The sequence below is a fragment of the Vombatus ursinus genome, unplaced genomic scaffold, assembly GCF_900497805.2.
Source record: "Vombatus ursinus unplaced genomic scaffold, bare-nosed wombat genome assembly UNPS02009132.1, whole genome shotgun sequence".
Lineage (NCBI taxonomy): Eukaryota > Metazoa > Chordata > Mammalia > Diprotodontia > Vombatidae > Vombatus > Vombatus ursinus.
The window spans coordinates 10,858,703-10,885,156 of record NW_020948910.1 but is presented as its reverse complement, the minus strand read 5'-3'; the positions used below and the strand labels follow the sequence as shown (position 1 = coordinate 10,885,156).

The following is a 26,454-nucleotide window of genomic DNA, read 5'->3' as shown; positions in this document are numbered from 1 at the left end:
GATTCTTGAAACAATCCTCTAAGATGAATAGTGTAGGCATACATTTTATAGATGAGAAAACAAGGTCAAAGAAATAAAGTGACTTGATCAAAGTCATGCAACCAGCTGGGGAATGCCTGACCAGGACTCAGATCCAGGTTATTATGGTCCCAAGTGCAGTATTCTACTACATTATGACAACTCAGCTCAATAAAATTTGAAAAACAGCACTAAAGTCACAATAAGAAGACAATAGTATAATGGAAAGAACATTGCATGACAAGTCAGAAGATCTATTCCTTGGCTTCACCTCTGCCACTTGCTCTTCCTATGGGCCTTGAGTGGGTCACTTAACTTTGCTGAGCCTCAGTTTCATCATCTGCAAAATGGGAGTAAGAATGCTCACTCTATCTCAAAAGGCTATTGAGAGCATTGAATGATATAACATAGGCATGTTACAATACAAATATAACATAGGCATGTTACAATACAAACTTAATGTACTGTCATTATAACAGAAAATATATTCCTGAAAAAATAGAACTGGTACATAGGTATATAAGTATACATGTGTTACATATATGTGTATATATTTAGTGGATGATAGTAGCAAAGGCATACTAAAATCTGAATATTCATTAGTAAATCCCAGTATAGTTGGCTCAAGATATCCCTCTTATAAACTATTTTTAATTGAGTTCCAGTTTCTTTTATTTTTAAGGCACAACAAAGAAAGTGGTATGTGACTTTTTTTAATGGCATGGACAGGTCTAAAGAATAAGAACATCAATTTAAAAACAGGTCTCACTAATATTACTATATTTGTCCTTTTTAAATTTGTCTGTCATTATAATTAAGATGATTCAAATTTGAGGCCATTCTAATCAAACTGTGGTAGTTGGCAATGATGATTGAAAGGCAGATGGAAACTGAAGCATAAAGATGTATCAGAGATGCTCAGCCTCTTTTGGAGAAGACATCCTATTGTCTTTCTCTGCAAACATTTCTACCCCTACCCACACCCTAACACTATATATCCCAAATAGAGAGATATAGAGATATATGCATAAAGATATGTATATGTATTCACACATACATATATACATATATGCATATATTTAAAAGACCTTGGATAAATCATTTAATCCTTCTTGAGCTCAGATTCCACCTCTATAAAATGAGTATATAATCTCTAAGATCTTTTCCAGCTCTACATCTATAATTCAGTGGAGATAATTGGATTCATGTTTGGATGTAGTAAAACCAGGAATGGGATTGACAATTTATCTGTCTCTCAAATGAGTCACTTTTCAAGGTAGTGGGAACCCTCTAATTATAACTGGAAATAAGGTTAGATACTTTTACTCAACTTATCCTAAAAAATGAAGTTAAGATAACTTTATAATGGGGTCTAATATGATGGTTTAAAAAACCCAAATATTAACAAAATAAGGTTTGCTTTGTTGTTTCATTTTAAATGGAAAGAAAGCAAAGTATTCAGGTGATGAACAATCCTATTCTCTATTACAAAAAAGTTTCTCTTTTTTGTTCATTTTTGGTGAAACACTGTTCTGCCATTGTGTGTTTCAATGCTGGTGATAGACCCCAGTAACCTACTTTTCCCTTGATAGTGTCAGAATTGATAACTGTCACAATGAAACAATACTATACTGTATACCTCAGCTTCCATGAGGCAGTCACCAGGGAGTGCATCAATATGACAAATGACAAAGATAATACATTTTCTAAAGCTCCATATACTCTTCTGAGAAAATATCCCAGGCAAGTAAAGCTCAGATAATAGTTAATGCAAATGGAGAAATAAGTCAGTGCCATGATCCACTATTTACCAACCTCTATATTCAGTGTCTTTCTTAAAACATGACATCCACTTCAGAATCATTACCTTTTGAGATGACTCCCTCTCTACTAACTGTCTGTGAACTCTTCACATCCTCCCCAGCCTCACCTTTCCAGTGTCTACATCTTCCCATGCCTTCCTAATACATTTTGTGTCTAGAAATCCATTCTATGGTCACAAATTAGTGAACCTCTTCACTTCCTATTCTTCCATATTCTTTCCACCCTCCTGTACCAAGAAAAACCTTGCTCTCTTCAGAAGAAAATGAATCTTTAACCATTGTCTCTAATATTAATGCTCTCCTCATTCCTGTGAAGCCTTAAGTCAAGAAGAGTAGGCATATCTTTGCTGCTTATTCTCACTTTCAAACAATTCCTTTGACTCATAACTCAGCAACCTGCTCTCCTTTGAGGATTACTTCATTGATGTTTATTACCAACATGTACACTTAAATCCAATGACAATGGCCTTTTGGCAATTTCACAAACAAGACACTCCATCTCTCAGCTCCAGGAATTTTCTCTGGCTGTCCCCCATGCCTGGAATACTCTCCCACTTCCACTCTGCTTAATGACCTCCCCAGTTTTCTTTAAATCCCAATGAAAATCCTTTCTTTTACTGGAATCCTTCCCTAAAACCTCTTAATTCTGGTACCTTCCCTTCATTAATTATATCCTATTTTCTTTAATCCTGTATATAACTTGCTTTGTTAGCATGTTATCTCTCACATTAGATTGTAAGTTCCTTGAGGGCAGGGGTTATCTTTTGTCCTATTTTTTTTTATCCTCAGAGCTTAGCACAATGCCTAGCAAACAGTAAGTACTTAAAAAATGTTCATTGACTGACACATTATCCAATCTTTGTTGAAGTTATCTACTAACCTAAAGGTTATTCTTTATCCTTTTTCAAGGGGTTCAGGTCTTGGATCCTACTCTTCTTCTCTACCCCAACCTCTGACCTCATAGTAGAGAAATCAATATACATGGTAACATCTTCTCAAACACTCTGGCCTCTTTACTCACCAACCTCTTAAATGTCAATGAACCCCATCTTTACCCCACTTCAACCGCATGACCACAATCTGATCATTATCCATAACTGTTCTACCTCAGTATTTCAGATCTCTGAAATTTCCCTCTCCAATTCCATCCTCCTAACCTTCACTGTCACCTTCAACCTCATTCCTCCTAACCTACTAATCATACTTTCCATGATCTCTCCAGTCCTTCTCATTTTCCTAATCCATCTCCCCTGTGGTAGTCTCACTTTCTACCCTTCAGTATTTACCCTATAGCTGAAAAGTTCAACCATATACCATCAGCTAGCTTGAATAATTTGTTCATTTGTCCTATTTCCAGTCAGGCCCTGCAAAGCATCAAGTCTGGATTACCCGCAATATCATTCTTCTTTGCTCCTACTTTATATGCTGTTGATTGCTGCTAGAAAAAGTAAGGCAACTGTGTTGACTGAATTCACTATAAATTTATGTTATCTAATCTCAACAGGGCTCTAACTAATATAGGGAAACCCTTTTTTATTCCTGCCTGATTGACTATCATTCTCCAAATCTCCCCTTGCTCAAAACTTTCAACATCCTCCTTCTTTCTTCCATCTCAATAAAGGATCTCATCTCTTATTTTACTAAATAATAATAATAATAGATCCATAGTTATCTTCTCAAAATGTCAAAATTCTTCATCATACCTCATTCTTTCCTCCTTTGTTCCAGTCTTTCATGAAGAAGTGTCCTTTCTTGCCAAGGCCAACTCTTCTTAGTGTGCTGTTCTTTAACCCATTCTCCTCCTTATCTTCCCCTCTCCTACAAATCATTCCCACTCTTTCATCATCAATCTCTCCTTATCCACTGACTTCTTCTATGCCACCTTCAATTATGACAATGTCTCCCCTAACCTTAAAAAAAACCGTTCAATTAACCCCATTATTCCTTCAAGTTATCACTCTACATGTCTTCTCCCTTTTACAGTCAAACTTCTCAAAAAGATCATTCACCATTTCCTCAGCTCCCACTCACTTCTCAATCTCTTACAATTTATATTCTGCATCCATTTATCTCCACACTTACTAATAACCTCTTTTTATTGTTTTTGTTTTTTAATTTTTATAAATATTTTGTTTTTATATTACCCTCCTTTCCCAACATATTTTTCTACTATTCCCTTCCTTATAATAAAAAGAAAGGAAAAAAAAAGTTCAGCAAAACAAACAGAAACATCAACCACATCTGACATTATATTCAGAGTTCTATACTCATAGTCCCAAGGAAGAAGGTACATTCTCATTATTCCTCTTTGGCACCAACCTTAGTCATTATAACCTTACAGCACTTGGTTTCTCTATTGTTGTTGTTCTTTCCTTTTATACCATTGTTGTCATTATGTATATTATTTTCCTGGTTGTATTTATTGCTTTCCTGGTTCCTTCTATCTTTTCAAATAAGTCTTCCCATGATTCTTTGTACTCTTCATATTCCTCACAATTTATTTAGCCATTTCCCCATTAAATGGGCATTTCCTTTGTTTCAAGTTCCTGGCTACTACAAAAAGTACTGCTATAAATATTCTGAAGGATAGAGTAGGTAATTATGTTGGGTCACTAAATATATCTTGGATGTCAGACTCTTAATTAAAGACAATCTAATGATCTCAAATGCAAAATCAAATGGTCTTTTCTCAGTCCTCAGGCTACTACTTGATCTGTCTTCAGTGGTTGATACTGGTGAACCTCCCACCCCCTTCCATTATACTCTTTCTTTCCTTAGCTTCCACAATGCTGTTTTTTTTGTTCTGTTTTTGTTTCTCCTCCTCTCTACATAGCCATTCTTTCTGATTTTTCTCTGTGGAATCATTATCCTTCTACTATCAATTAAGCATAGGAGTCCCTCAGGGCTCTGTCCTAGAAGTTCTTCTCTTCTAACTCTCCACTTCTCCTGTGATCTCACTAGATCCCATGCTTTCCATTATTATCTCTAGCTAGGTAACGCTGAAGCCTAAACATCTATCTAACCTTAATCTCTCAATTCCAGTCCAGTTTAACCAATTTGCCTCCTGTATATTTTAACTGGGTGTTCCTTATTTCAAATTCACCATGCAAAAAAGGAAACTCATATTTTCCCTAAAACTCAACCTTCCTCAAAACTTCCTTATTTCTGTTGAGGGCACTACCTAGTTTTTACCTTGGAGTCATCCTTTACTCTCCCATCTCCCTCATTCCATATCCTATAAATTGCCAAGTCTTGTTAATTCTACCTCCACAACATTTCTAGTATAGCCTTATCTCTACTCACACAGTTACTACTACATTTGAAGACCTCATAACTTCTTATTTGGATTTATGCTTCTTAATTAGTTTCCCTATTTCCAGTCTCTGCCCTCTACCCTCCACAGCTGCCAAATTGACATTTCTAAAACATACATGATTATATGACACCCCTCATTCAAAACTCTTTAGTGGCTCCCCCTAAGATAAGATATATTAATGCTCCAGCTTTCCATTTAAAGCCCTTCACTATCTGCCCCCCGCATCAACCTATTCCAGTCTTATTTCATATTACTCCCCCCTTCAAGCACTCTCTGTTCTAATCAAATTGGCTTGCTAGCTATTCCCAACACATTACACTCCATCATTTACCTTTGTACAACTGGTTCTCTACTTTTTGAGTATTGTGTACCTTCCCTCCATACCTCAGCCTCACAAGATCTCTAGCCAACTTCATAGATATCACTGCCTATACAATCCTCCAAGTTGTAAGTACGCTCTCTCTCTCTCTCTTACAAATTCTGCTCCTGAAATTGGTTTGTATTGCTCAGAGACTACTTTTGGAATATTGATTTCAGCTCTAAGAACCTGAAGGACAATGATAAATAAGCTGCTGACTGTCCACAGGGTAGCAACTAGGATAGTGAAGGGCCTCAAGATCATACCATATGCTAATTAGCTGAAGGAACTAAGACTGTTTCACTTGAAGAAAAGAAAACTTAAGAAGGACATGAACTTTTCCTTCAAGTATGTCTTGGAAAAGGTGGATTTGATGTTTTCTGCTTGACCTCAGAAGGCAGAATAAGCGTGGAAGTTGAAGAAGCAATTTTAGATTTGATGTAAGGAGGATTTTCCTAATGAGTAGAGCTACCTAATTTGTACATACATGCATACAGACATACAAAATTACTGTGAAAACTGTACTCCCTATTTTTACCAATTCAAATAAGATAATTTATGTTATCATTGTGCTCTTCAGCTTTATCATGTGTTGTAATTTTCTTACAAAGAATGTTATTATGGGAGGTACTTGGGTTTTTTACCACCCATTTGTTTGCTTTTCCTTTGTGACAGTATTCTCGGAGCAAGTGTAAGTAGGGAACCTGTGATGGACAATGTATTACACACAGGAGAAACCTAGGTTCGTATTTCCTCTTTGAAACTAACCAATTGTGTGACCTTAGTCAAGTCACTTAACATCTGTAAGTCTCAGTTTCTTCATCTGTAAAATGGGGAAAATAATACCTGTATTGCCTAAATTACAATGTGATTATGATAATCAAATTAAATATTGATATAAAGTCTTTTGCAAACCCTTCAAGTGCTGTGTGAGTATCAGTTATTATTAGTTAATATTATTTATCTTGCCTAGGGAAGAAGATGAGCAGGTATGTGCTTGTTTACATTTGGCTGAAGTAGAAGAAAGAAAAACAAACCAATCACCCGGCATTTATTAGGTGTTGTTATGTGCCAGGTACTGTGCTAAGCACTAAGGTTACAAAAATAGAAATCAAACAGAAATCAAATGCCCCCTTAAATGATGGGAGACAAAATGTATACATATTAGCAAATAAAAAATATGTGCAAGATAATTGAGGTAAAGAGGCACTAACAACTGGAGAAGAAGAGGGAATCAGGGTAATTTGCCACTTAGTAAGAGGTGTATTAGCTGAACTTTGAAAGAAACTAAGAATTCTATGAGGAACAGGTGATGAGGAAATATGTGCCAGACATGGGGAACACCTTGTACAAAAAAAGGGAAAGAAAGATGGAACTTTGTGCATGAGAAGAAAGCTTTACCATAGTGTATGTGAAGGGGGGTAATGTATAATAATACTGGAAAGATAAGTTGTAGCCAGATTGTGAAGGGATTTCAGTGCTAAACAGGGAAGTTTGTATTCCATCCTCGAGGCAGCTAAGAAGCTGTGCTTTAGAAATATCATGAAATTCCTCCATTTCTATTCAGCTACCTCCTTCCTACTTTCCTAGATCAGGACTGCAGGACTACCTGAGAAATGTGTTCTTCTCCAGCACACTTTCTCCAGCAGATCAGAATGTTGTTTGAGATCTTAATGCACCAAGGAGGAGTCACTGGTGGAAAGGAAATCTGGTGGATTTGGAGTTAGAGGACCTACTTTCAAACCCTGGCAGAGCTTATACGTATACTTATTCCCTTGGACCAAAATGGTTAAGTTCCAAATCAAAAATTTTAAAGGAAAAGAAATATGAAACACTATGATCAATTTGTAAGTTTTCAGAATGCCCTCCTTTCTTCCTAAAATATTGACACATATATGCAAACACCGTTATAAAAAGTTTCCATTGCTATTTCTTGCTTTAAGCTTCCTTACCCTCTAACAGGACTTTCCAGGAGCACTGCCTGGGGCATAGGAAGGATTAATTGTTATATAAAATTTCCAAATAACATTTTTTCATAGAGTATTGTGTAATTCTGACTAACAGTTATTTAACAAATGGGCCTGAGGTGTTTAAATAATTATGTGTTTCTCTTCTCTCCATTCCCCCTATCCATTTTAGACTGAAAAATAACAGAAAAGGTATGCAAACATGGTACAGTGCTTTGTTGTGCTTTTTTACAACATTGACAAGTCACTTTATATTCCTCTAAAAGCTAGTTTGAGTGTGTTTCATGGTTACCAAGAAATTTATAAGCTCTTTGAGACCAGGGAGTATAATTCCTATTTTTAACTATATTATCATGTAGCATATAGGACAGTATAATTTATGTAAAAGGCATCTAATAAATGTTGGTTACCTAGCAAAATTGTTAATAATAAACATGGTGATGGTGATGGTGATGATAGCTAGCATTTTTTTTTGATAGCTAGAATTTACATAGAACATTAAGGTTTGCAAAGTGTTTTACATTGGCTATCTCATCTGATCACAACCCTGTGAGGCTAGTACTCTTATTACCTTCATTTTACAGATGGGGAAACTGAGGCTCAGAGAGTTGAAGTGACTTCACCAGTATCACCCAGCCAAGTGTGATATGAACTCAGGTTTTCCTGACTCCAAGTTCAGCTCTTTATCCATTGTACCACCTAGTTGTCTTAGCAAAATTTAGATTTTACAGTAACACTTTAGATTAGATTTTATTCTATAGCAGGGGTCAGCAAACTGTTACAGTCTTCCAATTTGGCCCAAAGCCTATTTTTATATGATCTTCAGAGCTAAAAAAAAAGTGGATTTTATATTTTTTAAAAAATAAATAATAAAAGTTTATTTAAAAATGTAAAAACCATTCTTCACTAGGTGGGGAGGGGAACTGTACAAAAACAGGCAGCAGACTGGCATATGCTGGTTGTAGTTTCCTGATCCCTGATCTATAATATTATTTATTTGACTGGGTGAGGATTTTAGAAATGACAGACAGTATGCTATAGTGGGAAGGATACAGAAGCTAGTGTTAGATCATTTGAATTTAAGTCCTAAGTCTATCACTTAATTGTCTGTCCTTTTGGACTGGTAGCTATTACCTCCTTCTAAACTTCAGCTTTCTCATTTATAACATGGGGATAAAAATACATGCCCTACCTACCTCACTGTTGCTACAAGGAACAAATGATATAAAAAAATGCTAAGTGCTTTGTAACTGAAATGTGCTAAAAATGTAAACTAGTATAATTTAATGATATATGTTAATAAGAAATTCATTGTTTTACATTGTCCATCCTATGCATTAAATACATTTTGCATAAGATACATTTGACTCTCTAGATGACTCTCAGATCTACTTGTCCAGCCATAACCTCTGTCCAGACCTCCTGTCTCACATCTCCAACTGCCTTTTAGATATCTTGAACTGGTCTGGTACACATCTTAAACTCAACATGTTCAAAACTGAATTATCATCTTTCATCTTAAATCCTCTTCTCCCAACTCTAAATTTCCCTGTTTCTATCAAGGACACTACCATCCTCCCAGTCACCCAAGCAAGCAACCTAGGTATCATTCTCTACTTGTCACTCTCATCCCCAATATTTCAATTAGTGTCTTTTCTGTCTTTTCTACCTTGATAACATCTCTGGTACATACCATCCCTTACCTCCTCTGACAGTGCTACTACCATGGTGCAGGCCTTCCTCACCTCACATCTGGACTGTTGGAATAGTCTAATGGCTGGTGTCCCTGCCTTAAGTCTCTCCCCACTCCAGTCTACCTTCCAATTAGCTATCAAATTGATGTTCATAAAATGCAGGTCTGACCATAGCATCCCCTGATTCAATAAACTCCAGTGATTCCCTATTATTACCTCCTGGACCAAATGTAAAATCATCTGCCTGGCTTTCAGAGTCTTTGTTAACCTGACCCTTCTACCTTTCCAGTTTTCCTACAAACTTACTCCCCTCCATATACTCAGATATTCAGCTTCCTTGCTGTTACTTGAACATGACAATCAATCTCCAGACTCAGTGTTTATACTGGCCACCCTCCATGTCTAAAATGCTCTCTATCCTCATCTCTACTTCCTAGCTTCTCTGACTTCCTTTAAGTCTCAGTTAAAGGTCCACCTTCTGAAAGCTCTTCCCAGTCCTCCTTATTCTTAGTATCTTCTCTCTGAGAGTATCTCCAATTATCCTATATCCTATTCCTATATCCCTACATTTTGTTTGTACATAGCTGTTTGCAAATTGTCTCCTTTATTATACTCTGAGCTCCTTGAGAGCAAAAACTGATTTTTTTTCCAGAATATCTTCAGAATATAATACAACATCTGGCACATAGTAGGTACTTAATAAATGCTAGTCAACAGACTACTAAAGTCCATTCTTATTTGTAAACCCCTGGAAGTAGCTATTCTCACTTTTATTCAATAGTTCTATTTTGAATCAGATATATCCTATTTGGTTTCCTTCTAATTAGATGATTTTTACACAATGTTAGACAATGCTTGTGTTTCCCTAGCTTATTAACGAACAACAGTCAGGTGAAAGTTTAAAATTCATTCTCATATTATGGGATTCTCTTTAAAAATCTCTCATTTACCTTTTCAATTACTAAGACTTCCTATTTCTAGCATCCCCTTCCCTGAAGGTGGCATTTTAATGCCACCCCCAATGAAAATACTATCTGAACTGCACCATATTAATGCTGATGGGAACCTAAGTTATTCTGTTAGCACATGATGGTCAGTATACATGTAATAATGCTAAAAGCTCTTATTTACATAGCATCTTATGGTTTATTTAGCACTTTCTTCATAATAACCCTATGAGGCACATAGTACACAAGTATTATTCACAATTTAGAGATAAGGTATAATAATTGCAAAGGGGTTAAGTGACTTGCCCACAGTCACAGTGCCAGTAAGTAGCATACTGGAGACTAAAAATCAGAGCTTGTGACCTCACCTACTACATCATGTTGCTTCTGCACTTTGTTACACAAAACAGCAAGTATTGACCCCCTAGTTCTGTAATCTTACAAGGCAGATTCCATAATAGAGAATATTATGATTAATTCATTAGTTATGAGTGGAAAAAGAGTGGAAGATGTAATAAGATGGTATCAAGGTATATGTATGACAGCTGGTGGACAGGTGGACAGGTACCTTGAAGCTCCATGGGACCAAGTCACTGCAGACGTTAACACAACACTCAAAGAGGCAGCCTAAACAACTAGACTGCTGAGTGAGAAAGGAGAGAAAAGAAAGAATAAGGAGAAATCGATTCAACAAGAACATGCAATATACACATGTACATCAGAAAAGAAGAAACATACAACAATCACTGTAAAGGATGAATTATGCAGCAAGCCAGAGAAACTATAGTCTTTGCAATTTAAAACATAAGTTAGTAATAAGATGGGGAAAATCCTTTTTTGTTGTTGTTACTGCCTCAATTTTCTTTTTCTCCAGGAAAATATGAAGCTTAAATCCATATACATAGTAGCACATGTGAACTTGTCTCAACTCCAATAACTCTTATGAAGATGCTATCTGATATGTTTTAGTTAAGATCATGAAACTTGTGGGACCTAGAAAAAAAGTACTAATCCTTTCTTTCTGAGGTTGTCTATTATGGGTTATCACTGTTTTTTAGCTTAGTTTCTCTATAATCTCATTAACTACAATGCCCCAATAGCACTAGCTTGATCTGTGTGATCCCAACAAATCCTCAATGGAATTATTTGTTCAATGAGCTAGATTCCTTCTCCCAGATCTTTTAATATTTCATGAATACTAGGGATACTTTCCCACATTTTTTCCTTTTTCATATTATTAGTGAAAAAGCATAGTTATCTCATTTTTTAATGTAATCAAATAGAATTTGCATCAGATCAGGAAAGAAAATGAAAAGAGAAATCAATGAAATGTCAGTTCCTGGTGTAATCAACACATTTTCTCTTCTTCACTTATGGTTTTTTGATAACATTTAAGCAATACTTAATTTCACCATTGGAGGAGGGGTACTATTTCCATTGAAACAGATGACACTTTTTTTTAAAACTGAGTAAGTGGTCTCTGAGATGTGCTGGGGATGAAAAATTAATCACCCACAGCCAATCTAGTCATGATGCAGAAGAAATTAAAGTGGTATTTTGAAAAAATCAAACACACCGATCTTTCCCATTCCCCTCCCCCGTAAGCTCAAACTTCAGTGAAAAACATTTAAAGTCTGTAGCAGGTTAAAAGGCTTATGGGGCAATTTTGCTAATGGGTAAAATCCTACTATGCCTTAAGATAGGAGTGACAGTTAACAGTGCTCCATTAATCAGTATTATTCAAAGCTGTCAGTTTCCCATCTGCCTATCTATCTGCTTTGTATTAAATTACAGTTTGAGTGACACATTAGTAAAAAGGTATTTCAATTTTTAAAGTATTTATTTTGCAGTAAATTGTTTTAAATTTATACTGAGGTTCTGAAAGGAAATTAATTTTAATATTATAAAATATATTTAAAATTACAACAATTTTATTTTTGCCAACATACCAATGAAAAAAATCTGAAAAATAAAATAATATTCTTGAACTTTTAATAGCATTACTTAAGACAAGTGTTTAGTTGATCAGAGTAGTAGGCAGCAGTTTGGCTTAAGTAACATATGGACAATTTAAGAAATATAACAAAATGCATAGACTAATGCATAAAAGGACAGTTTTTCTACTTTTTCTTTTTACTAAAAAATTGACTTGATAAAATCATTCATGTAATAATTTCAAAGATATTTTTAATATAATCATGTTTCACAAATCTTTATCACATTATCTATCACAATATTGCCTCTTGAATTTTAATAATTTTCCATTCTAAGTAAATAAAAATATTCTAACATGCTAAACATTACTCAAAAAAAGTAGGAAGATAGAAAACATAATTAGTCAGTTTCACGGTTAAAGATACACAAAAATGACAAAAAATAGCACAGAAAGTAACTGAGAAACCCTTAAAGACTTCAGTGGGGTGACTAGATGGCTGAGTAGCAGGTACTGGAATGAGAAGGAAAGAGGCAGTTTAACTTAAGAACACTTTTCCCATGGGACTTTTTGATCATCTAATAGATCAGATTATAGGAGCCAGAACCAGAAGGGAATTCAGATACAATGGAAAGAGCCCTACCTTTGGAATCAGAGAAGCTGGATTCAAATTATGCTTCTCTCTCTTACTACAATGTGACTCTGTATAAATATCCTAAACTTTCTGGGCCTCATTTTACTCATCTGTAAAAAGAGGTTGCTGGACTAGATAACCTCTGTAAGGTCTCTTCCAAGTCTAAATCTAAGATCAGAAATGATCTGTTTCCAATCTCTTTGCTTGAAAGCTTATTAAACTAAAATTCAGAGAGCAGCATGGCTTGTCCAAAGTCACTTACCTAGTAAAATTCAAAGCAAAAATTAGATCCTAGGACTTTTTGTTCTAACTCTAGAGATCTACTACACATCACAAAACCCTCATTATTTAACAGATGAAGAAACTGAAGCACTGGGGAGATTAAGCAATCTATTCAAAGTCACCGAGTTAGTTAGAGGGAAAAGTTGGAGCCTAGAATTCAGCTCTTTCAATTTCCAGTCCAATTGTTCTTTCCACTATTCCATGAAGCTCTATGTTCCTATGGAATAGCCATTAATGTAGAAACATCTAGGATCAACAGTGACATGAGCATATGATATAGTGGTTTTGATATATAAAGATAATACTAGCATCTCTGACTGCAGAAGCACATGGACTCTATTCCTCTAGTGGTGATGGATTTGTATGTTTCCATCCACCAATTTTTCTTATGATAGCTCACTATTAAGAATGAACAGTTGAGGGTTTAAGGGATCTATTCTGTGGACATAGAAGAGAGAAAAGCTAACTGACCCAGGAAGAGCCCTTCATCTCCCACTGGTGAAGTGGCCCTCTCCTCCCATTGCTGCACTCCCCCAGAACTTCCAATTTGAGGAAGGGTTGAGATCAGCCATCCCTTAGTCTTCTCCTGGTTCCACTTCTGACTATTTGAACTTTGCCACCAAGTTTCCTTTTCCATCATCCTCCAACTTTCAACTCCTTTTCCTGCATTACCTTCCCTGATTAGAAACTAAGTTCCTTGAGGGATAGGATTTCTTTTTTGCTTGTATTTATATTCCCAGAACAAAGCTTATTGCCTCTACATAGTAAACAATAAATGCTTATTGACTTCTTAACAGGACCCTTGTAGCAATTTAATCCACTAGCTTGATCCTATCAGTGAATGTGCAATTATCCTAAACTTTTGAAATTATGTTCCTCTTTACCATTAGATTGAGTTTATTTGTAAAATGTAGGCAGTTTTTCTACGATGGTGCCATCGGTGTCCAGTGAACCATGAAGTTGGAGTGGAAACCAACAGGACTGAATCCCACGGTTTTCCAATATTGGGAGAGATGAACACAGCTCTACAAATTAAACCAGCCTGTTTCCCATAATATTTGTACTAGGTTGTGGTCTATGAAATCTTAATATATGATGTAACCAAACTAAAGCTATTGGTTATTATTGTACCCAATTCATTTACAAAATATCAAGATCAAAGAAAATTCTTCAAGGAAAGTGAAGCATCAGCAACATAAAGCTCTAATAAAAACTGAACATTTAACAATAGTATTCAAAAACAAGTTACTAGTAAACATATTTAACTCTTTAACTTTTAATTATTTGGGTGTGAAATTATTACATTTCTGACATTAATAGACTCTTACCCCAAATACCTTTATATTTATGTCTATAGCAAAATCACTTTGGTCACAGTTCCCTTAAAGCCTAACACAGATTTTTAACTGTAATTAAAACCACAGAAAACTAATCAAACTCTTGTTTGGGTAATTAGTGGGTTATTCAATACTACTTTAATATAAAATTGAATAAGGCAATATCTCCACAAACCTTCATACCTTTATTCATTCTAGTTTTAAAAATAAACTTATTTTTACTTACCTTATAAGTAAATAAGTATGATTACCCCAAGGATATTATCAGAGAATAGAAACTACAAAGAAAGCAAAACCAAAACCTTAAATAACATCAGACTACACTGTTAGTCTATGCCATAGACTAGTCTAATATTTATTTATTTATTTTTATTATTATTATTTTTAGGCAATGGGGGTTAAATGACTTGCCCAGGGTCACACAGCTAGCAAGTGTCAAGTGTTTGGTCTGAGCCCTGATTTGAACTCAGGTCCTCCTGACTTCAGGGCTGGTGCTTTATCCACTGCGCCACCTAGCTGCCCCTAATATTTATTCTTAATCAATATAAAGTACATGGACTATTTAGAATCACAAGATTTAAATGTGGAAAGGATGTTAGACAACCATCATTTTGCAGGTGGGAAAAATGAAGGCACAAAGATGGGAAATAATTTGCTTAGGTCAGACTTAGTAAATTGCAGAGCAAGGATTTGAACCCACATTGTCTTACTTGAAAATCCAGGTCTCTTTTTACTACCTGAGATTGTGTTGAAATAGTTCCAAGTGTACAGTCAAATTTAAGATCAGATTATGTCCTTTAGATATTCACTTGGTTTATGACTTTACCTTCTGATCACTTTCTTCATCTTCATCTTTATAGGTATCACAAGTCGAACTGGATTTAGAGAAAGTTGGTCCCTGAGAGTAGTACTGAGAGCTTCGATAACCATCTCTCCTCAGTTTATCACATTCTGTATCAGGCAGAGAGAACAGGAAGAAGGGGAAAATGTTATTTTTAAAAAATTTTTTTGTTTGTTTATTCATATTCCACTTACATTTTTCTAATCATACTTTCAAAATCAGAATAAGATATATTAATATCACTTTCAATTTTTATTTGAAAGCATAGAACATTTAAATCCAAAATTCTATATAAAACTTTATGCAATTCTTAAGTTCCTGCTATTTCCAATTATCTTGATTTCATGTAAATTTCAAAGTTAATTTTAATACTATATGTCAATTCAATCTGCATAGAGAGCAACATATAAAAGCACTTCTGTTGGTTCTACAAGAGAAAGGGATGGAGGATTGGTTGTGTTGCAATAGGAATTTACTTATTGCTGAGGATTTCTATACATCTGGGAATAAGGGGAAGAGGTATGATGTTATAAGGATCAGGTTGGGGGAATAATATAACTTGAGTTTTTAGGAATTCTTAAATTCTTTTCTATTATTCATGGTGAAACATATTTTAAGACTATAAATGGGGAAAGGCAATTTGGCTATAATAGCTGTCATATATTATGAACTATTCTCCTGAATGGGGGTCCTATGTTGTGAAAACTTCAAGAAGTTTAGTTTTTTTAATTTAAAATGTTTTTTAAAATATAAAAAGACCCTAACAAGTCAAGTTCTTTAAAAACTGCTGTTTAATATTATAAAAGGTGCCATTCCATCCACAAACTACAAACTTCAGAATAGGGATAAGCTCCAAAACAGTGAGTCCTTTATGCAGCATAAGTTTAAGTTTCTATGTCACAATGCCTGTTTTAAATCATAGTGTTTCAAATGAAATGTAATGCTTGAGTTCAAGATTAAATAGTAGTATAGGTTTATGGCAGCTGACCAAATTTTTGACTTATCAGATTTTTGAAATCTTGTAAACTCATCACATTACACAGCCACATATCTTATTCCAACTCTGGGGTAAATCTAGGAATATTTCCTTCTGTCACATTTCAACAGCTCTCTTTGTTTGTAAAAACACATCTTTGTTCATTAGAAACTAAGTGTATTGTCTGCTAGATGTGACATAAGTAAATAATCCAAAATCACTGTGAATAAACAAAGCCACTTTTTCAAGCATTAAACCATTAGACAGTTACTACTACACAAGACAAAACTCAGCAGGGTATCTATGCTGAAAGGATCCAAACATAATAATTAACATATTAAAAAGAAATATCTTTATATCTCTACACCTTTAACATACACTCTTTGATGAGAGCCAATATGGTAAAGTAGAGGGAACACTGGACTTTCATTCTTTATGCCCAAGTTTAAAGTTCTGGTTCTTACAACTTCAAGTAAATCTGTGTGAGACTGAATTCACTTTCTTTCCATTATACCATGAAAGCATAATATATTTAATAATAAAATTAATATCAGTAAGTTTCTCTGAAAGCCCTGCTTCCCATTTTTCTCCATATTGATATATGGCCTAACTTGAACTCTTTCTGGATGACAGAGTGTTTTGATCATGAATGTGCAAATGAGATAAAAAAAAAAAAAGTTCTAGATTCTGCTACGAAAATTTTATAGTTACAATTCACTATTTAAATTATAACTATTACTAAACTTTCCCTAAATTTACTTTTCCTATAAACCAATATAACACAAGATATTTTGCTATCCTCTTCCAATCTTCATTTTTCAAAAGATCTATGTAATGCATCTTGGTCTACAACCACATTTTAGGTTATTTTTTGTTTTAATTGTCTAAAAGGAGCTATAATGAGTCCATCCAGCATAGGAATCTGTTTCTGACAATGGTAAAAAAAAAAGCAATTTTACGGTAAACAGCAGATTTCTTTGACCTTTGCCAGAATGGAAAATGTGCTCTAACAACCCTTTAATAATATAGTTATGGAATTATCATCTTTAAATGTCTCTAATTAAAAACAAAACAAAACAAAACAAAATTCATTCCTGATCTTTTTTAGCTACTATAAGACTTCAAGCTTAGGAATCTCTAGGGTCAGATTACAATGAGTTAGAGACAGTTAAGACCTGCTGACTAATAGTGACATAAGATACTACTTCCAATAGAGCCCTAAAAAAACAAAACAAAACAAAACAAAACCAAGATAAAACAGGAAATAGGATGCGAGCAAAGCTTGAGAATCTAAGTATGGGGATTCAGGGTTAGAAATGAATGTAAAAAATGCTTACGGGTCTAGATAACAGGGTGATCATAACTAAGATTTTTGCATGTAGGGGAAAGAAGGCAAGGGAAGTTCACCTTGTATGTACTACTGGGAAAAGACCATGTAGAATATTGAAAGATTTTTGTACTTCTGAAGATTTGCCTGATGTGAGTGATAAAATGAATTTGATAAGAATCTTTGTCAGGATGTCTTGAATATTACATAAAACAAAGAATCTCTAGATTCAACTTCCCATGAAATTAACTTTTTAACCCTCTCTAGAGAAGAGCGAATTCCAAAAGAACCCACCTCTGATGATTACTACCTTTGGATACGGGAGACACTTCACGTACTTTGGCTTCCGTTTCTTCAACTATAAGATGAGGAAGCTGGACTAGATGGCCTCGGAGGTCTCTTTTAGTTCTACAGTTGTGATTCCATGATAAATACCAACATAAGTAATCTCTTTATTTCAAAGGAAGTAAATATTATGAAAGGAGTCCTTTGAAGTCTTAACTATTCCGTAAGGTCTTGATTGAATTTAGGTATATGCTACTTTTCCCATTCTTATCCTTATCTTTCCTACCCTATTTTCAATCTCATACTGTGAAAAAAAATATTCCCTTTCACAGAATACTATAGCTAAGTCCTACCTCAGTCTTCAAGCTCAGCTCAAATGTTACATCCACCAGAAAGTCTTTCCTAATTACTGACCATTTGTATGACTGACAATAAGCCCCTTAATTTCCCTAAGCCTCAGTTTACTCCAACAACTAACACTGGGGTGATAATCCAAGGTTATTGTGATGAAAATGTTTTGCCAGCTTTAAAGAAATGTGAGTTGTTCAGAAGTAATCTCTCCCTTCTTGCTTCCTACAGTATTTTGAATCATTTATGTAGACTTTATCTTATATTGCGTCTTGTATCATACTTGTTTATGTATATTCATTTTCTCATCTACAAGGATATAAGTTTCTTGAAGGCAGGGAAGCCAATTTATATATATTGGTATAACCTGAAATGCTCTGGACATATAAATCCAATAATTTTTTGCTTGATAGATGAAAGGGTAGGAGAGAAAGGAAGAAAATCAAGCAGAAGTGGCCACATCCAGATAGGTAAAAATCACTAGTTGTGAAAGGGTACACAACTACCCTTCCCAATTCAACATAATACAATCACTTTCCATGCTTGGTTAGTATAAGCTTTTTATTTCTTAGCAAATTATTCTTATCTACTTACTCACACACAGGATCTCTATCTCTGGGCATCAGGACTTTGCTTTTTAATTAGGTAGCACTTAAAACATGCTCAAATACCTGATTTCTAAATAATCTAAGATAGAGTTAAGACTGGGTATGTTTTCCAGATTAAGGTGGCTTTTTAAAAATGTTCACAGAATATCAATTTTATATTCCCTTGAGAATGCAATCAGTAAAAATGCACATACATTACTATCAATTTTGGAACCATCTCAAGTCTTCTTTGGTGTGTTTGGTTTTTTTTTTTTAAATTTATGCTCTCTCAAAAGAAAATATACCACATTGGTTAAAACATTTGGGTGTGTCTTTATGTGTTTTACATACAAAGTTTGTGGCAATGCTTCAATGAGGAGAAGATATTTAGGTTAAATTGATGGTAAGGCAGTTTCTACCCACTCCCTACTCTGTTTAGAAACTGGGTCATCCTATCCCACCTATGTTAGAAACATAGTGGCCTCTCATGGGCCTGATCCCATTACTGCTCCATTTCTCACCTGGGATGGTTTACCCCCCTTTAGTAGCTTGGTGGCTCTCTACTCCTGGGGGCTCAGATTTAATGTGGACATCCAGTGTATTGGTGTTAGATTTAACATGGACATCCAGTAGGCTTTAGTCCTACTGCATCTCAGAACTCTCTGAGCTCAGGCAATCCAAGCAGGATTAGATAAAGGAAGATTCTCTAAGCATATAAAAGACTAAAAACTTCCCCACCACCAGCATCATCCTTAGGTTACTTATCTCACCATTTCTCTCCCATTTCTCACAATTCAAGGGGTTCTCAACTTGGGTTCTATGAACTTGTTTCTTTAATATTTTGATTACCGAATTTCAGTATAATTGATTTCCTTCGTAATCCTATATATTTTAATTTATGCATTTAAAAACATTATTCTGAGAAAGGGTTCATAGGTTTTACCACATTGCCAATGGGTCCATGATATAGCAAAGGTTAAAAAGCTTTGCATTATTATGTACTACAACCTCACTTTCCATTTCACTGTCTCTTCTTTGTCTTTCACTTCTAAAACTTCACGTGTTCCAATCAACACTCTTGTAAAGTGGGCAATGATAGGTATTACAGTAATTGTACAGATGAAAAAGTAGACTCAGAGAGGTTAAATAACTACTAAGTTTATATAAGGCAGCTAGGTGGTGCAGTGGATAGAGTGCCAGACCTAGACTCAGGAAGATTCATCTTCCTGAGTTCATATCTGGCCTCAGACTCTTAGTAGCTGTGTGAACCTGGGTAAGTCACTTTAACCTTCTTTGCCTCAGTTTCCTCATCTGTAAAATGAGCTGGAGAAGAAAATGGCAAATCACTTCAGTATCTTTGTCAAGAAAACCCAAAATGGGATCATGAAGAGCCAGACAGGACTGAAAATGACCGAACAACAAGTTTATACAAGCATTTGTGGCATTTTTATGATTAGCATGTAAGAATCTAGACTCCTATCCTAGGTCACAGTCCATTAAAATATGAAAAACAGCCACATCACAGGCTTTCTTTTTTTTTTTAAGTTTTATTGATGGATTTTGTTTTTATATTACATTTACAAACTATCCCTAGTATGTGAGAAGTCTATTGTAACAAAGTAAAACAATTAAGTGAAAGTAATAATATAAAGACCCCATCTAACAGTGCATGCAACATACCACATCTGTAGTATTCTTTTCCACTTCTGTATTTTTAGAATTCCATTTCCACCTTCCCACCCTCCATTGGAAAAAAAATGACAAATTCCATATAATAAATATGCATAATCAAGCAAAACAAATTCCCTCAATGGCTGTATACTATATCTACCTACCTACCTATCTATGTATATATGTATATATGTATATATGTATCTCATTCTGTACCCTAAATCAGATACCATGGTCCTCTGGAATCATGAATAGTCATTGTATTGATCATCATTTCTATAGTTTTCAAAGTTGCAATAGGCTTTCACTGTATATGTTTCGTCCTAGAAAAATTGCAATCACTAAATCATACAAGACAAATACCCAAAAGAATAAGAAGAAAATTTCTTACAGTCTTCCAGATAGACCAAGTATTTCACAGGTGAAGTTCTAGTTGAATTTACAAGGTAAAATACACAAGCAATTATTACAAATTATAAATGCTATATTTTGCCAGAAATATTAGACACATTTTCTAGTAAATTTAGTCCACAAATTTATTAAATCAACAGAAGGCAGAGAATTCCTACCTCATTAGCTTATTAGGTTTGGCATTATTTTTTTTTGGAGGGAAAAAAAGGGTGCTTGGAGAAGTGGGAGAACTGATAGATTTTTCCTTGCCAAGAAATTCACAGTGCATACGAATAGAAATTTAATTTCCAATAAAAATCCTTCAGTACAATAAAATGAATAAATCTAAATTGTTGATATGACCTTCAAAAACTAGAAAGAACTAAAATTTAACACAGTACAGTAAAGGTATAGATGTTTAAGTGTTTTTCATTGTTACTTAGATACATGTATGTAACTTCCCAAAAGAAAAACAGCCCAGAAGTGAGTAGGGTAGAGAAACTGTAACAAATATCAAGTTTTCCAACAATATGAATTAAATTTTTTTTGACTAATGATTTCATTAGATCACTATAAGGAAAAATACTGATAGATTTTCTTATTAATGGTTCATTCCTGATTCATTATTTTCTATTTCCATTTCCCTTTCTCTTTAAAGTATCCAGGTAGTAATATGCAACGTAGTACATGTGTATGTGTATATGTGCATATTTAAACATATACTCTCATACAAAAAATAAAGACTTGTTTAAGCTCATATAATTTTCTCCTGATAAATTTATGTTGAGACCATTAAGGCCTAATCATCACCTCAATAAATGGATTTAAATTATTCAACTAACCTACCACTAAAGGTTTAGCTTCAGTATTTTGTATTAGGAGATGACCTAAGTTTATGAGGCCATATTAGAAGAAAAATAGCTCTGAGAGGTTCTTTGATTCTAGTAAGGCTTATTGTTCATGGACTAAACCGTAGACAATATCTGTCATTTCTGAGTATGGTGGAAAGGCTCATCACCAGAAGATTGATCACTGAGGAGTTCTGATTTGAGTTGGCAGACGGAAGACCCATACTGATAGCATCACTGCTTCTTTGAAGCCTATCAATATAAAAGGGTAAAGATAAAAATTATGAAGTATTAATGCTTAAAATTCTTGCTTTTATAAGAAATCTGAAGATTACCTTCCCCTTGTTGGTCTAAGTCAAACAAAAGGTTCTTTGTAAAATAAAACAAAGTGACTGAATAAGACAAAGTAAAGCACAAAACAAACAAAAATCCTCTTATCATTGACCCCACTACATAAGTTAAGAAAAAGACCCAAAGAAAGGTAATAATTTGAAAGATGCTAACCTTTGTTTCCTCCAAGTGAAAAAGGGAGGTTTTGAAAATTGTCAAAGGGAAAATGAGCATGAATATGCCAAAAACTCTGATGAGGACTTAGAAAGAGGGATTAAAATAGCATTGACATTTATTAATTTGGATAGAAATAATAGTCAACAAGGTTGGACTATTTAAATTGATGTTCAAAGTTAGGCTTTCTAATTACCAGCCCAAAGGAGAAATGGAAAGATGAAGTGTGAGTGTAGAGGAAAAAGTGCTAGATCAAAAGAATCACAGGACGTGGATTCAAATGACTTTGCTGCTTACAGCTTGGAAGATCGTGGGAAAGTCATATAATTATTTGGATCTCAGTTTCCTCAGCTATTAGACCAGGTGATCCCTTCCAATTCTAAACCTATGATTCTATAATTCATGTAATATGAATTATTAAGAACTGGGAGTAATCAAAGCACTATTTAAATTTGGCACAAAAGTGCATGATGTGATTTTTTCCAGTAGATTACATTGGCTTTTAAGTTATTAAATTTAATTTGTATTACCTGGGCAACAACCAACTGGGAAAAAATAAGAAGCCTAGAAGCAAATGAGGTAAGACCAAGGGAGCCCAGAGTACAGTTCCCAATTCTATCAACTCTACATAAATTATTTATGTATCTACTTATTTAAATGTTGTCTCCCCTCATTAGAATGTGAGTTACTGGAAGACAGGAACTAGTTTTGCCTCTCTTTGTATCTTTAATGCTTAACTTTTATGTCCATCATATAATAAGTTATTAATAAATGCTTATTGAACAAATATTTTTAAAATAGGCCTTTATTCTAAGGATAAACTTAGGGTCAGTCAAAACTACTCATGTGCTCCTTTTCAATTCTGGGCCCAGATCACATTTGCAGTGACTTGTGAGACAAAAACATTCATGCACAAGTTCTACGCACTGACCATCCTACTACAAAGCGTAATTTAATCAGTAGTAACTTTTCTTCTGTTGGTTTTTCCCATGTGGATATTTAGGTTAAGCTCATTTAAGTGGCTATGGACCTTATTTGGGAAGCTCTGTAATCTTCTGAGGCTTCAGGGAATTTGCACAATTTCATCAACAAATAGGAATATCTGTAGAGCCTCATCATATATTCCTCTTTTGATTGGATTCTGTGCTAAATATCTTCTATGACAGCAATAAATACCTTATGCCTCACTAGATCATAGAATAGAGCTGCGAGTGACTTCAGAGGTGATCTACTACAAGTCTTTCATTTTACAGATTGGATAATGGGAACCCAAGGAGGCTGTGGTTTGCATAAGACCACACAGGTAATATACACCAAGTGACATCTGAACTCAAGTTCCCTGATTTGAGTATTCCTTCCATAGTATCATGTTGAACAATGTTATTTCATCTTGCAAGAAGTTGCAAATATTTTGATACATGTATAGGTAACATCTTGCTGGGGAAGAAGATGTATTGTAATCATTTCCTCTATTCATATAATATAAAAACTCCTCTATGTGTCTTTTTAAATTTGAGTGTTCATTTATAGGTTTTTCAATTTCTCATTCATTTTTGTTAGCATATACCTGGGCAAAATGCTTTCTAATGCTTTTTAAAATGTTTTTCATTTGTTGTAAATTATTGTTGTGTTATTGGTAACAGTTTTTCTCTCTTTAAAATCGAAATTACCCATTTTATCTTTAAAGCATAATTAATTATCCTAGTTTAATGATTAATTCAATTATTTTCTTTGTTTTAAATTTTGTGCAACTTTTCAATGACTTTCAGAATCTCTATTTTGATGTTTAGATGGGTTTTTTGTTGTTGTTTTTCTAGTTGTTTTAACTGCATGTCCAATTCACTGACCATTTTTTGTTGATCAAAGTATTTAGAGATAAAAATATTCTCTTCAGAACTGCTTTGGTTGTATCCTAAAAGTCTGGATATATTTTCTCATTTTCTATATTTTATGTGATAAAATTATCTATTGTTTCTTTGATTTGTTCTTTGACCCACCAATTCTTTAAGAGTATTTAGGCTCCATTTAAATTTAAACTCTTTCCTCAAAGGCCCTTTTTATTTCTGGTGAGGCAATTGAGGTTAAGTGACTTGCCCAAAGTCATACAGTTAGTAAATGTTATGTGTCTGAGGCCAGATTTGAACTCACATCCTCCTGACTCCAGGGCCAGTGCTCTATCCACTAAAATTGCATCTTTCTTTTCTTTCTTTCTTTTTTTTTTTTTGGTGAGGCAATTGGGGTTAAGTGACTTACCCAGGGTCACACAGCTAGTGTCAAATGTCTGAGGCCAGATTTAAACTCAGGTCCTCCTGACTCCAAGCTGGTGCTCTATCCACTAGCTGCCCCTGAAGGCCTTTTTTCATTGAGTATAATTTTATTGCCTTGAGGAAAGCAAAAGATATGTCAAGACTTTCTGCTTTTCTGTGTTTATGAGATTTATATGAGCTAGCATAGTTAATTTGTGTAAAGGTGCCAGTAAAAGATGAGAAATATATGTACTCCTTCCTATTCCCATTGAGTAACTGTCAGAGATCTAGCACATGTAACTTTTCTAAAGTTCTATTCAGGTGATTAACTTTTTCTTATTAAGCTTTTTGTTAAGTTAATCTATGTATGAAAAAGAGATATTGAAATTCCTAACCATTAATATTCTGCTATCTATTGTTCCGTATAATTCAATTAACTTTTCCTTCCTGGAATGTGAAGATAACTGTAAAAATATAACAATATATATAAAGCACTTTAAAACTTTTAAAAAACATGTTATCATTTATGATTATTGACATTATTTCAACGCTTATGTTGCCTTTAAACACAATGTAATTTTCATGTTTATATATTTTAACCATGTCTATTTTTACTATTGCCCTATCTTAGATCATGAAAAATATATCCCTTTTTAGAGTTAGCTTTAAGCTTAATATATTTTAGTCTACTACCTTGATTTGTGTCTCTTTGAAGCTTTATGTTTCAAAGATGTTTCTTCTAAACAACATATTGTTGACTTCTGATTTTTAATTCATTTTGCTGTCCTCTTCTTTATAGGTGAGTTTATCTCATTCACATTCACAGTTATGACTGCTAAATGTGAACTTCCTCCATCTTATTTTTTTCCCCTTTCATTGTTTCCTGCTCCATCTTTACAGAGAAGATGGTGGCAAAAGAAAAGGAACATGATCAATAAATCTATAGTTGAAGTAAGGTAGCTAGGTGGCTTATTAAATAGAATGCTAGACTTGGAAAATAGGAAGATGCAAGTTAAAATACCACCTCAGACACTCACTTAGCTGTGTGATCCTGCATGAGTTGCTTAAACTCTCACAGTGTAAGTTTCTTCATCTATAAAATGGGAATAATAACACATACTGTCCAGGATTGTTGTAAGGATCAAAAGAAATGATATATGTAAACACAATACATGCAAATTCATATATGTTTTATTCAAAAGTAAACAATACCTGTATAATGTATTGTTTACTTTGTGAATCTTGTGAAGTACTATATAAATGCTAGCTATTCAGTCCACTCCACTGGCCATCCTCTCTTCCCCCTAGGATGATCTCAACCACTGGTTCTTATACTTTTTTTTAATCCTTCCATTGATGTCCAACCTTCCAAAGTTCATTTGTGCTTAAGACTTTTACTTTCTTTTTTGAGATTTTTTTTACTTGAGACTTTCTCCTCCTTCTTAAACCCCTCTTTTCCCTTTGCCTACATAATTTGTTTTCCTGTTGAGTTTAATGCATTACTACAACCAACTCTGAGTGTGCATGTTATGTTCAACTCTCCTTGGTCTGGTTCAAATGAGAATAAAGTTCATGTGATGCCCGCTCCCCATATTTCTTCTATTTTGTTATGCCTCTGTACCCCACTTATGAGACAAAATAAATCCCTCTTACTTCTTCCCTACCATATTCCTTTTACCTTTCTTCCTTTCAGTAAGAAAGTCTTAAAATTATTAAAACAGAACATAGTCACCCTCAATTCATTTGTCTTAATTCCCTATGTGACCCTTCACATCTTTAGTATTCTGAAGGGACATTTGTTTCCTTTCCCCCTTTTATAATATAAGCACTTTATCATCATTTAGTCCATTCCAGTTGCTCAAATGTATTTATCTTCCTAGGTTTCTTTCACCTCCTGTATTTACATTTCAGTTTCTACTCAGCTCTGGTATTGTCTTCAGGTATGCTTAAATGTTTACTTTTCCATTAAAGACCCATTTCCACCACCTCGCACCCATCAGATTGTGCTCAGCATTATGGTATTCTTGATTGTAAGCCTCTATCTTCTGCTTTTTGGAAAGCTAAGTTCCAAGATTTTCTCTTCTTCATAGTAATAGCTGACAAGCCTTGTGTGTTTATGACT

General features: G+C 34.4%; 1 protein-coding gene across 4 annotated transcripts in view; it reads right to left on the bottom strand.

The window, feature by feature from the left end:
- Nucleotides 1-26,454, bottom strand: part of NHSL1 (NHS like 1) — a 272,510-nt gene that overhangs the window by 29,785 nt on the left and 216,271 nt on the right. For all 4 annotated transcript variants that reach the window (XM_027850634.1, XM_027850635.1, XM_027850636.1 and 1 more), the window contains exon 3: nt 15,136-15,260. In XM_027850634.1, coding sequence (XP_027706435.1) covers nt 15,136-15,260 — 125 coding nt within the window. The remainder of the gene's footprint in view (nt 1-15,135; nt 15,261-26,454) is intronic.